The 13,442-nt window shown below is 22.8% G+C and overlaps 5 protein-coding genes across 5 annotated transcripts; 4 read left to right on the top strand and 1 right to left on the bottom strand. All coding sequences in view use genetic code 6, as the record gives it.

Moving 5' to 3' along the window:
• Nucleotides 1-906, top strand: TTHERM_00106969 (50S ribosomal protein L17; the record flags this gene model as incomplete). Its single annotated transcript, XM_001471213.2, has 2 exons — nucleotides 1-286; nucleotides 479-906. 2 exons carry the CDS (start codon nucleotides 1-3, stop codon nucleotides 904-906), a joined length of 714 nt encoding a protein of 237 aa, XP_001471263.1.
• A 1,218-nt stretch (nucleotides 907-2,124) lies between these two features.
• TTHERM_00106970 (kelch motif protein) lies at nucleotides 2,125-4,433 on the top strand (the record flags this gene model as incomplete). The annotated part of the gene is made up of 3 exons (XM_001012341.1): nucleotides 2,125-2,806; nucleotides 2,901-3,080; nucleotides 3,208-4,433. 3 exons carry the CDS (start codon nucleotides 2,125-2,127, stop codon nucleotides 4,431-4,433), a joined length of 2,088 nt encoding a protein of 695 aa, XP_001012341.1.
• A 1,117-nt stretch (nucleotides 4,434-5,550) lies between these two features.
• Nucleotides 5,551-5,842, top strand: TTHERM_00106980 (hypothetical protein; the record flags this gene model as incomplete). The annotated part of the gene is made up of 2 exons (XM_001012342.1): nucleotides 5,551-5,611; nucleotides 5,673-5,842. 2 exons carry the CDS (start codon nucleotides 5,551-5,553, stop codon nucleotides 5,840-5,842), a joined length of 231 nt encoding a protein of 76 aa, XP_001012342.1.
• Nucleotides 5,843-7,636: 1,794 nt separating this feature from the next.
• Nucleotides 7,637-8,122, bottom strand: TTHERM_00106990 (hypothetical protein; the record flags this gene model as incomplete). Its single annotated transcript, XM_001012343.1, has 3 exons — nucleotides 7,637-7,671; nucleotides 7,763-7,821; nucleotides 8,058-8,122. 3 exons carry the CDS (start codon nucleotides 8,120-8,122, stop codon nucleotides 7,637-7,639), a joined length of 159 nt encoding a protein of 52 aa, XP_001012343.1.
• Nucleotides 8,123-9,309: 1,187 nt separating this feature from the next.
• TTHERM_00107000 (transcription factor e2f/dimerization partner) lies at nucleotides 9,310-13,324 on the top strand (the record flags this gene model as incomplete). Its single annotated transcript, XM_001012344.3, has 9 exons — nucleotides 9,310-9,412; nucleotides 9,722-9,824; nucleotides 10,050-10,316; nucleotides 10,896-11,671; nucleotides 11,731-11,847; nucleotides 11,983-12,098; nucleotides 12,163-12,411; nucleotides 12,476-12,757; nucleotides 12,827-13,324. 9 exons carry the CDS (start codon nucleotides 9,310-9,312, stop codon nucleotides 13,322-13,324), a joined length of 2,511 nt encoding a protein of 836 aa, XP_001012344.3.
• Nucleotides 13,325-13,442: the final 118 nt, after the last annotated feature.

Genomic DNA, 13,442 nt, shown 5'->3' on the forward strand with positions numbered 1-13,442 from the left:
ATGGGTGGTTTAGCAAATAACGGTCATAAAGTTTATAAATTGGGTCGTGCTCATTCTTAGAGATTCCATTTGATCCGTACCTAATTAACTCAACTCGTCATGCACGAGCGTATCACTACCACTAAGACTAAGTGCAAGCACTTAAAGCCTTACGCTGAAAGACTTCTTCTTAATGCTATGAGAGTAGCCAAAACTAATAGCAATCAATCTAGATCCTTTTTGCAAAGTTTCTTGACCACAAGTTTAGCTAGAAGAAAAATCGTTAAAGAAATCGCTGCCAGATTGGGTAATTATTTTAGTATTTTACGAAATTAACAAAGCTGCATTCAATTCAAAAATTCAACAAATTTTAGAAAAAAAAGAAAATAATTTTGTGAATTCTACTCGCAAATTTATTGAAAATCTCAATTCTAAAAATGAATATATTTGATAAGTAAATTAGTGAAATAGACTTAATATGCTAATTATAAATAAATAGGTGACAAAAACAACAATTTCATTAATGTTCGTTTCTTGAGTGAAAGAAGAAAAGGTGATAAAGCTGAAATGGGATACATTGAAATCAAGGGTAATGAATTAGAAAACTACGAGAAATCTCTCGAAAGAGAATAAATTGAAAAGGGAGAAGTACCTGATCTCAAGGCTTTCAAGGAAAAGGTTTTTAAATAAGAAAGGGATTTCTTGGCTTTAAAATTGAAAGAAGCTGAAGAAAATATTAATCTTAAAAAGCTTGAAGACGTTGTTTTGCTTGAAAAGGGTAAGATTGACGTTGCTGAATTTAATAGAAGAGAAAAAGCTGCAGCTGCAACTAAGGCTTTCTTTGAATCTAAGCTTAAACAAGTTGAACATGATCTCTTCATTTGCAATAAAAATAAATACGATCTCATCAAGTATGTAACCTACTGATTTAGTTTATCTCAGTATAGCACTAATAAAAAATATCTTAATAATGTTTCATATAAAGAATGAATGATCATAAGATACTCTTACTTTAAAGCATCTCTCCATTGATGCATGCATACATACATTCATATCTATATTTTTATTTATTTGCATAATATTTTGAATGAACATATTCTTTGTACAAATAAAATCAATTAAATCTTATTTTGCATAGAAAAGGCACTTAGTTAGTTAATATAAAATCGATTAATTATAGATATGCAAATTTAGAATTACATAAATAAGTAAATAAGTAAGTTAGTAAGTAAGTAAGTAACTTAGTAAATAAATAAATTGTTGATAAATTAATGTATGCAATATTTAAACACCCTTGAACTAGCTCAAATTGGTTACATTCATAAATTTATATATAACTCAAGTAACTTCAATCTATTAAACTGATTCAAATATTTATTTCTTTGTATGCATTATTAAGCTTAAGTAATCAAAATAATGGTAAAACCTAATCTATCTATAAAATTTAAACTTTATTTTTTCAATATTCAAGATAAATTTCCATTAACAATTGGACAAAGCTTATTATTTTATATTCTTTAAAAAAATCTTTCATTTTAAGCTTTAAAGATATTACAAAATTATCTTATTATTAAAAAAAGATCTTCCTACTTGTTATAAAATAAGGTGAATAAAATTATTCAAAAAAAATAATTTAAATTTTAATGAAATTAAAAAAAATTAATTGCCTGAATTTTAAAATGTTTTCTTATTTTTTAGTAAAAATAATTTTGATTTTTAGTTTTCAAATAATATTTTTAACATTTTTTTCCATTTGATTAATTTTAAATACAAATCTTTCTTGATAAAGGAGTTATAAAATCTAAAAATCTAAGAGAGCCTTTGAAAAATGCAGTTTTTTATTATTTTTTTTTCTAAATTTATAAAATAGTTTATAAATTAAACAATTTTATTTAGAATTAAATAGATTTATTATGAATGATTGGTTGGTTCTTGATGCTAAGTTATTAAAGATGTATTTGAAAAAAGAGTGGGAATATAAACTATTAAGAATAAACTATTAGATAAAATACCTACTACGTATTTATTAATTGAAGCAGCTTGATCAAAAAAGGAATTTAATTGTAAAAGTGATTTTATATTTTGAAAAAAGCAAATTAAAAAATATTATTTAAGCAAATACTATTTTTATTAAGGTTCATAGAAATGGAGTGTCCCATGTGCTATATACTATATGATGAGAAAAAGCATATTCCTAGAAATTTACCTTGTGGCCACACATTCTGCGAGTTATGTTTGTAGTAAATTTTATAGCCAAAAGGATTTATTGAGTGTCCAAGCTGTAGGAAAAAATTGAGTCCAGATGTACGTCCTGAATCACTTTCAAAGAATTTTATAGCACTTGATTTAGCTTTGAAATAACATCAGCTTTAATCTAAATTATAATTATGTGATACACATTAGGAGTTTTAATTATTCTTTTGCGAGGATTGTTAGGAACATTTATGCACTTAGTGTATCATAAATCATTCTGGTCATAAATTTGTAAAATAAGAGCATTCAGTTTCTCTTTTAAAAGAAAGGCTACAGAAAGCAAAAGACCAGTTGAATGATATCATGGATACAGTCAATTCAGCAATTTAGAATGCAACAGAAATCAAAACATATTAAGAGAAATATTTAAAGGAATAATTATAGTTAATTGATAGCGAATTCGATTCACTCATCGAAAAGATAAATTAAAAAAGAGAATCTTTTAAGAAAGAATACTCACATATATACATGGAATACATACAATCATTAGAGTTAGATATAGTACTTCATTAAAGTGTCAGTGACTAATTTATAGCTAACTCTAATACCATTTAAGAAACTGAGAAATTATTAGGTAATTATCACATAATGAAGACATAAAATATATTAAATTTATAAATAAATATCTTACAAATATTAAATAATTATTTTGTATTAACAACAAATAGAATAAACAAAGGTAATAAAGAATGATCAATTAGTCAACAAAATATCTGAAATTGAGGATTAAATTAAAAAGTAGATAAAGGAAAGCACAATAAGCTAAGAAAAGCAAGAATTCGAAATTCCATCTATAGTCTTTGGTAGTGATATATACAAATCGATCAGTAGCATTGCCTATCTAGATGGTATAAATATATATTTTAAATTTATTTATTAGCTTTATTAATAAATATAAATTCGCTTTTAAAAAATTTATATCTGTACAGAATTCATTTTTATTATGAAAAACAAACTTAATTTTTTTAATAAAAGTTTACCAGCCAAAAATATGTTTCGTTGGTAATAAAAATAAGTTGATCATCTTAGATTTAAAGAAATTTGAGTGGAAAAAATATAATCTTGAAGGAGTTAAGTTCTTGGGGTACAGTTCTGCTGTGACTTTAAGAAATGACAATTTATTACTTATGGGTGGTGGAAATTCTGATTAGGTTTATGAAATCAGTATATAGAATGATTTGCAAGTAATCAAAAGACAATAAATGCCAATAGCTCGCAAAGAACACTGCTCAGTTGTTTTAAATGATGGAAGTGTAATGATTATGGGAGGATATAACATGGAGGCATAAAAGATGCTTAATAGTTGCTATTTATATATCCCTAAAATTGATTAGTGGAGTGAACTTGCTCCCATGAAAATTCCAAAATGTGCTTTTGCAGCCTCATTGTGTAGTTATGGGAAATACGTTTACACATTTGGTGGGTATGATAGCCAAAAAAGATTAAATGACATTGAAAAATACACAATTTCAACAAATACTTGGGAAATTATCAATTTTAAGCTTCCAAAGCATTTGAGCAACTGTGCTGCTATCCATCATCCGAGATATGCTTCAAAAGATTGCATATATATTCTTGGAGGAGGCCATGATGAAGGTTTTTTAAAGGAAGTTTACAAATTTACTACAAGTCCTGAACATAAAATAGAGGTCATAGCAGAGATGGAAAACGGTAAAGATTTGAGAAACAAGGTAGTATTATCTAAGCATCATCTCTATACTATTGGAGGTAATGGGTATAAATGCGAGAGGCTCAATCTTATTAGTAAAGTTTGGGACACTCTACCTTCTTATTACCCAAATGTAGTAGATAATCTAGATAGCTGGGCATGCGCTCTAACATATACTAATCAATCGGCTGATGATATGCTTAGTAGTTCGATTATGTTGGACGATCCAAACATCAAAAGCATTAAGAGCAACTAAAGCTAATCCTATCAATAGCAAAATGAATACAATTTTTATAGAAATAGAGCTTAATTTTTATAATACTAGAACGTGAATGAATAGATTAATCCCTACGTTTTATAAAATAATGTTTCATTTGCAAATAATATTGGTTATGATTAAGATGATCATCATGAGTAAAGAGAGGATAATATACTAAACTATTCGTTTAATTAAAATCATAGTTAATTTAGAGAAGAGCTGCAATCAAGCTCTAATTTCTACAATTACCGTTACAATTTCATGATGGATTGAATAATTTATTACTGAACAAAAAATATAATTATTGATAAAATAGAAAAAAAGCATGAATATATATATATTCTTTTTGATTTAGTTAAATAATTTATTGTTAAAATTTTTATATTAAAATTTACTCACCTTCTAAAAAATTTATTTACAATTTTAAGAATCAATTAAAGCTTAAATTATTTTCTTTGTTATATCTAAGATTAAAATGATAATTTATTAAAAAAATATAAATAAACTCACCTAATTTAACAATTTTCTTTGCTAAAATAAAATTAAATGTTATTACAATATACACAAATAATTTAGATAATTAATTTTCTTTGTTAAAAGTGAAATTTTATTAATTAATAAAAACAATTAATAAATATGTTAGATTGATTTTATTTGTAAAAAGTGAAAAAAATAATGAAATACTATGAAAACATAAACACAATTAAATTGTTTAAATGATTTTCTTTGAAAAAAATGATATTAGATGTTTTAAAAAACTAAGCAAAAAAAGTTTTAATTTGTTTATTTGAGAATTTTAAATAATCAAATATCAAATAAAATTAATTATTTATAACTTTTATTATTAAAAAAAAATAATGGTTAGAAATATTTACTAATTATTCAAATAAGCCTTGTCTGTCTTTTATAATTCAAATGAAATTTATTTTCAATAAAACAAATTAAGTTTTATGGGTTGATTTAAATTAAAATCAATAATTACTTATTTTAATATGAGAAGATAATATCCTACAATATTAATGTTGAGGATTTGTTTGAATATAAATTGATTTCTATAAGCAGAATTGAACTTTTTTGACAAATCTACATTTACTTACTATATTAATAATTAATGTTTAAAGTATTATTTTATTGTTTAATTTTTACAGTGAATGAATAAATTAATAGGAATTTATTAGATTTCTAGAAGTAATGATTTTATATGATATCTACAATTTTATAATTACATGGATTGTATTACATTTCCTAATAAATCTATTAAAATATATAAAATTTTCATCAAAAATTAATCGAAAAAATCTATAATTTAATATTAAATCAAATTTAACATATCCTAAAAAATTAGAATAAAAAAACAAATCATTTTTAAAATTAAATAATATACTTAATAATGAGTTCTTTAGCCATAGCTATGAATAAGGGTGCTCTTGAAGGAGGTCTCTTTTTAGTCAGTAATACTTTTTATCTGATCCATAAAAAATATCATTAAATTTATTATTTTTAAACTCTAAGGTTGCGGTATCTTTAAATTATGGATGAGCAAGAGAACAAATAATAACACCAAATCCTTTTCAAAGATTGATACTGATCTTAAAAATGAAAGATGCCCAGATCCTGAAGATGCTTCTAGAAGTTACAACATCTATCCTGAAGAAAAAATTGTCGTTAGATTCTTACATTGATCTAACTTAATCTTATTCTGGGATGGATGGATGGTATTTAATGCAATAATCTTAAAAATAAAATAAGCCTAAATAGACATCTATCAAAATTTAAAGATTAACAAAAAAAATAAAAGACATAATTAATTAGAGTACTCAAATATTTATATAAATTGATTATACATATTGTAAATAAATTTAAATTTAATTTTAATCATCTCATATTGATTATTTGAATATTTTCTCTTCATAATACATTACTTCTACGTAAAAAAATTAATAATCATTATTGTGTAAAATTTATAGTTTTTATGATAATTAATTCATTCAAATGAGTGTATATTCCATGAATAAATTTTATTCACCTTTATTTTCATGCTAATATATTCATAATTTATCAGTAGATCCTGAAAATATATTTTTGTTCCAAGAAATTTCTTTATTATTTTATTATTAAATTAATCATTTTTCATTTTTAAGAAAAATTTATTTATTAATAATAAAATATTTTCTTTGTAAAATTTTTAATCCATTTAATATTTCTTTTAAATAATTTGACCTAAATAAGAGAAAATTATTTATTAATTAATGTATTGATTTTTAAGAAAAATAAATAGTATTGATTTTAATAACTATAATTTAGAACCTATTTTTTATTTTAATAAATTTACATAAATTGAATTTTTACCAATTTTAAAAAAAATTATTTTCATTATTTCATAAAATTTTATTAAAAAAAATGTTGTTATCAAAAAATGGTCTGTACACTCAAATACTCCTTATGAAGAATAGCTAGCTCTATATATATGCTTTAATTATTTTATTTTATTTTAAATAAATTAACTATTTTATGCTAACACTCTCTCTATTTACTTTCTTAATCTAATTTGCAATTAAATATAAATTTATTAATTTTTAAATGATTTTCAATAAGTATTTATTATATAAAATTAAATTATATCTTTCCTTTAATCACAAAAATATTTATGTTTGAAATTCTTATATATAATAAATAAACTAGGTTTTCAAAGCTATGATTCTTAAGAATTAATACATCGAAAATAGTTTTGAATTAAAAGAACATCTTAATGACAAAAATAAAATATTTTTATAAACTAAATAAGCTTAAATTGAATTTATGCTTATTATTAATGTTTTAAATTATTTTTTAATTATTTTCAAGTTTAAATGTATTTTCAATTATTTAATTATTTAGTATATTTAATTAAACTAAATTAGAAAAACATAACAATAAGAATGGATGGATTTTTTTAGTAAAAATGAATTGGTTTCCTTTAAAAATCAATAAAATTTTATAAATTTTTTATCTAACACATTAATTTATTTGTTTATAAAAATAAATAAATAAATAAATTTTTTTTGTAAAAATTCTACTTTTAATAAAAAGACAAAGTTAAATTTATTTATTTTTAATAATAAAATTTATAATAAGATTTATAAAAAATATTAATTGAATTAAATATAATAAAATAGCTCTTATTGATATTTTTCTTTTGTATTAGAAAATATTTAATATATTTTTGTAGAAAAACTGGGTTTAATAATAATTAGATTAATTTTAAATTTAAAAATTACTATTTTATCACATTTTGTTTTTTTAATTTGAATTTTTTATCTAAATTTTGAAAAATATTAAAAAAAAATAAAGTAGACTTTTCTGATTAAAATTTATTCCTTTTATTTGGCTAACTCAAAAAGAAGATTTTTGCATTATGATTGATTGTATGTGTTTAAGTAAATTTTGATAGGGAAAGATACAGTATCTATTTATTTGGTTTTGTATCTAAATATTTATCAATCTTTCTGTCTATCTATCTATTAATTCTTATCTAACAAATAAACTTACAAGTTGCTATTTCGTTAAAATTAAATCATAGGAAGCAAATAATTTATTTATTTATTTTTAACTGATGAAAATACCAGTTGTGTAATTTATTTAGAATAATTAATAAGAAAGATTGAAGTCAAACTAAAAATGTCTAAAAAACAAAAGATCTTTAAATGTATAAACAAAACAACTACAAAAAAAACTAATAGTTCAAAATCTAATTTTGGAGCTCAAAGTCAAAAATACAATTTTCTTTAAATCAGATTTTCCCTCCAAAATTTTTCCAAAATTTTAAAATGGGGAGAAATCTATTAAAAAAATTATAGTTGTTAAATTAGTTAGAAAGAACGGGGAAAATTTTATCTAATTTTTTTATGTTTAAATTACCTTTGAAAGTAAAGAAAGATAAGATTAACTTATAAAAGCAAACTATTAACTTTTTTGTTCTACATGAAAGCTAACAATTATTATTTTCGCATAAGGTTTTCAAATAAAAATATGAATTATTTTAATTCAAGACAGCTCCCATAATTTAATTTGGTATTACTAAGATATTATTTTTTAAATTTTACTGAAAAAAAGGAAGTCAAACACTCATATAGAAATTAGAAAATTTTCAAAAATATCGCTAACAAAATATGAAAATTTATTCGCATTTGGCATGGAAACGGAGATTTAATTTTTATTATAAAATAATGTCCCTTCTTTAAATAGCAAAAAAATAAAGAAAAGTATTTGGTGAAGGACATAAAAGAAAGAATGAAAGAAAGAAAGAAATGTATGTATTAAATAATTGATTTCTAGTTTTAGTAAACGAAAAGAGAATGGTTGATTAACATTATTAAAGGTGATAACAAACAACTTTTGAAAATATGTGAATAAAAGAGAAGCAAAAAGATATATATTACATCTATTATTAATAGATACATATTTTGAATAAATGCTACTATCATTCATTTATCAATTTTTTTTTTTTAATTAATAAACTCTCTCTTTCATCTTCCACAGAAAGTAATAAGCAATCAAATAAATAAATAAAAAAAACAAAAGAATAATGATAAATCAATTAAAAATGTTAACACAGAAATCTACTTTGAACTTATTATTTTTTATGTTTTTTTTTAAGCTTCTTTTGATTTATATGTGAAAAAAATGAATTTCTTAATTAATTTTTATATATGCAGCTTATAGATTTTGTATGAATGGCTCTATTCAACTTATAATATTGTTAGTAGCTTAAGTATTACTTTTTGTCTTTTATTACTTATTTATTCTTTTGCATGTATTGAAACATGAGTTTTCTTTGATTATTTTTGCGATTCAATCAATAAAGCTGCAGCAATAGCCTTGTAAGAATACGTATATTTAGTTATAAATATACACATTGATTGAATAATTGAATAACTAAATGAATGAATGAAAGAATGAATGAATGAATGATAAATAGATAAATAGTTTGATAGATAAATAGAAGAAATAATTAACAAAGCAATCATGCAAGCAATCAAAAAAACAAGAAAACAAGCAAAACATAATTAATTGCTTCTATTATTTGTGAATCAAATATATTATCAATTACAAGCAAAAGTAAGATAATAAAATAAAAATCTAAAGAAATAAAAATTGCATTGAATCAAATATGAACTATCTCTCTCAAATCATAGAATAGAGCGAGCTTTCTGAGCTACGTAATAGACACTAGCATGAGGGCTTGGCAAGTGAACATTCTGCTCCTCAGCAAAGTATTTCGTTTATCCTTTCTAATTTACTATTTTAATCTTAGTTTTTGTTCCACTTTCCAAGCAGATTTACTTACTTACTTAATAATGCTTAGTTGCTTTATTTTAGCTGCTCTTTGCATTTATTAGAAGCCAAATTAACTATTTTATCAAAGATATTCCTATTTTAGTCATCTCAAAATGGCTTTTTGGCTATACAATCAGTTTTTTTTGGAGTTTTTGGAACATTTCTTTGCAGCTGCTCTATTTAAATAGATATACAAAGCTATATTATTTGCTATTTTTGACTATTTTTTTAAAATATAACACTAGATATGAGTAGTAACTTCTCAAATGACCAAATTTAGATTAATGATTCTTTGTTGACCAAACCCTACGATACACCCACAACACCAGCAAACTATCATTTTGGCAGGTAAATGCAATACAAAAATTTAGTTAGAGTCTAAGGACCAATAATAGTTATTTATCACTTAGCTAGCATTCATCTTTTAGCTAACCACACGCGTATTCCAGTAGGAATTAATAGAATAGATAGATTGAAGATTGAAATGAAACAAATGATAAAAATATTTATAAATTTCAAATAATATAAAGATCATTTTTTATAATTTGCTAATTTTCTTATTTAAATATCTAGAATTTCGTCTTTGTCTCGTAATATTAACAGCAACAGCATCAACCAAATCTTTCCACCTCATGTATTTTCTCCTACCCCTAGGTACTTAAATCCTTTAAGCCCTGAGCAAAATCATTATTTTTCTGGCCCGATGATAGAAAGTGCCATTAATCAAAGTGTCTATAATCATAATCCTATTAATTATCCTGACTTGGAAGAATTTCACCATAGAACTCCTCTCCCCTCTTCTCATTTGTATAATAATAACCTTATACAATCTAACTACTCGTAAATAATTAATTACAACACATTTTAATCAAAAAACCATATTTTCAACTATAATTTTATTTGTTTTTCAACATTAAGGTTGCAAACATAAAATTAGTCGTATATTATAAAAATAATATATATTTTATTTTTAATTTTTGAAGGAAAATTAATTTATTTTTAGCAATATCCATAAAAAACGATCTTTTTTGTAGCAAAAAATAGTAATCTCTAAATTTTGTAGTGTTGCTGCTTATAGATAAATAGATTAACTAAATTTAATATTAGTACTCAAAATTATAAAAATCTTTATTTACTTCTTCGGATTGAAATAATCACAAACAAAATAGAAATATTGATTCTAAAATTTAAAAAAAAATATTTTTAAAAATAGCAATCTAATATTAAATAGTTACATACAATTCAGCATAAATAAGAAAATTTTTAAAACTTTTATTAAATAAATACAAATTTTTAAGTTAAATTGATCTTGTTATATATTTCTTAATAGATTGGATCTGTTAAATCATGATTATATACATAAAAAATTATTTTTTAAAAATAGAAAAGTTATTTAATAATTTTTTCATTAATATAAAGATATAGAAATACTCCTATTCCTATCAGCCCTCACATGCCAATAATGCAATCTGGAGGTGGGCGTATTCTGAGCTCTCATTATCCTGATAATTGCTAATTTACTCCTTTATATATGCAAAATAATATTAATAGCAATAACAACTTATTCAATTAATCATATTTAACACAAACACCCTAAAACTAAAGCCCTTTATAAAATTTAGGAGGGATTAGATGTGATATAGATAATGTGGATAACTAAGGTTAAGAATCTTAAGAGAATGATGATCCTTTTGGTGAAGGTAATAATCTAGCTTTTCATTTTGCAAATAGAAGAAGAGATGACGACTAAGACGATATCTAACAATATGAAAGTAGATAAAAAAAGTTAAAAGTTGAGGAAAAAGAATAAAATTAAAGAAATTAAGAAGACGATAATGCTGATTAAAATTCTTACACTGAAATTAATCCCATGAATGGTATTTACGGGGAATTAGATAAAAAAGAGGAAAACCTAAATTAGGAATAAAACTTTAATAACAACACAGTTATAACAAGAAAATAAAATTTTAATATCTCACCTGAAAATCAAAAATATTAAAACACTCCATTGAAAAATAACTTTGATAACCAAAGTTTCATGACTCCAAACAATTAAAATTTTATGACTCCAAATAATTAGTAAAATCCAAATACCTAAATAGACACAAATCTCTAAACTCAAACTCAAAAGCAAAAAAATGCACCTTACAACAACAGCAATCTTTTTTAAAATAATCAATTTGAAATTCCTTCGAGTAAAAATTAAAATAAATTATTGTTTGATTTTCTAATCTGTTTTTAATTTAACCAAAAGACTAACGCTAAAAAATTAACAGAATTGCAAATCAAAAGCAAACAAATGGTAATTGCACAGCTTAAAATGATGGTAATGATTCTGACGATGAAAATAATGGAAATCGTAACGAAAGAGGTAAATAAATAAATAAACAAATGAATGAATTACATATGAAAATACAACTTATAAAATATATATTTGAAACATAAAATTTTAATTAATGATATTTATATATATCTATGGAACTAATTTATGTTAATTTATTAATAGGTCTAAGAATTTTAAGTAAAGAAGTACTTGAAATAGTCCGTGAAAAAAATGAAACCACTTATAAAGAAGTTACTGATGAAATTATTCAAAATCGTAAAAAAAATAATTAAAAATAAGTAAAATAAATATTGAGCTTTAAATTAGAATATATTAAATTATGTAAATTATTGTGTTATTTAGGTATAAGAAGAATAGAATATTAAAAGAAGAGTCTATGATGCATTGAATGTTTTAATAGCTGCAGAGCTAATAACTAAAAGTAAAAAATAAAATAAAGTTATACAATACAATAAACCTTTAAATGGAATTTGCTCTAACATCTAAAAAATTCCAGTAAGTAAGAACTCAAAAGAAGGAATTAACAATGTAGTTAGTAACAACTAACTTGAAAAGTAATAAAATCAAAAAACATACTTAAAAAACTCCTTGGTATGTTATTTATTTATTTAATTCAAATGTAAATTAACCATTTATTTGATCATTCATAAATTAGGATTCTAAAAAAGATCGCTTAAAAAGAAAACATGAAATTCTCAAAGACTTAACTTTAAAGATGCTTGCCTCAAAGCATCTTATTAAAAGAAATGTTTAGAATGAGCTTATTAAAATGAAAGAAGAACAAAATGTAAAACTTGGAAATTCTGCTTCTTCTAAAGATTCAACTCAAACTCTCAAATGCATTTCTTTGTCCAAGGGCGCATCAACTAATGGAGAAGAATAAATAAAACTTAAATTTCCATTTATTGCTTGCTAATCCCCTCCAGATAATTCTAAAGTAAACTTATTAAAAATAAATAAATCATTTATTTTATTTGGCAGGAATAAAAATGTATTTTATAAATAGATGAGTTTCAAAAAATTCACAAGTGGACTAGCTATCTGTTCTATGAAACAACTAAAATTAAAAGGTGATATAGATCTCCTGGTTTAAATTTATGAAATGGATACAAACACAAATAAAGGAAATGACATTTAAGAATTTTTAGATCCTGAACTTTATCAATTTTTAAATGAGGTTCAATCCAAACTTTATGATGAGGAAGTTAAATTGGAATAAGAATTCACTGTTAGCAACAACAAACACATTCAACAAATAGTTTAAAATAGCATTCATAATCAATAAACTCAAGATATTTAAAAAAGCAGACAATATCAAGCTAAAGATCAATTGATTCATAACATTAAAAACGAAGATGAAGAAAATAGCTCTTAGATTACCACTAATTAATTAAATGATGCAAGAAATGACCTTGAAAACTAACACACTAATTAGACCTACTAAGTAATTTAAGGTTCTGAGATTCACTAAAACTGTGATGAATACGAAAATTATATCAATTGAGTGAGGGATTGCAATTAAATTCTTAAAAAAATAAAAAATACAAAAACTAATTGAAAAAAAAATATAAAAATATCTTAAAGAATAAAATATTTTAGAATCTTCTATTTAATAACTAAAT

The sequence above is a fragment of the Tetrahymena thermophila genome (genome assembly GCF_000189635.1).
Source record: "Tetrahymena thermophila SB210 genomic scaffold scf_8254716, whole genome shotgun sequence".
Classification (NCBI taxonomy): Eukaryota; Ciliophora; class Oligohymenophorea; order Hymenostomatida; family Tetrahymenidae; genus Tetrahymena; species Tetrahymena thermophila.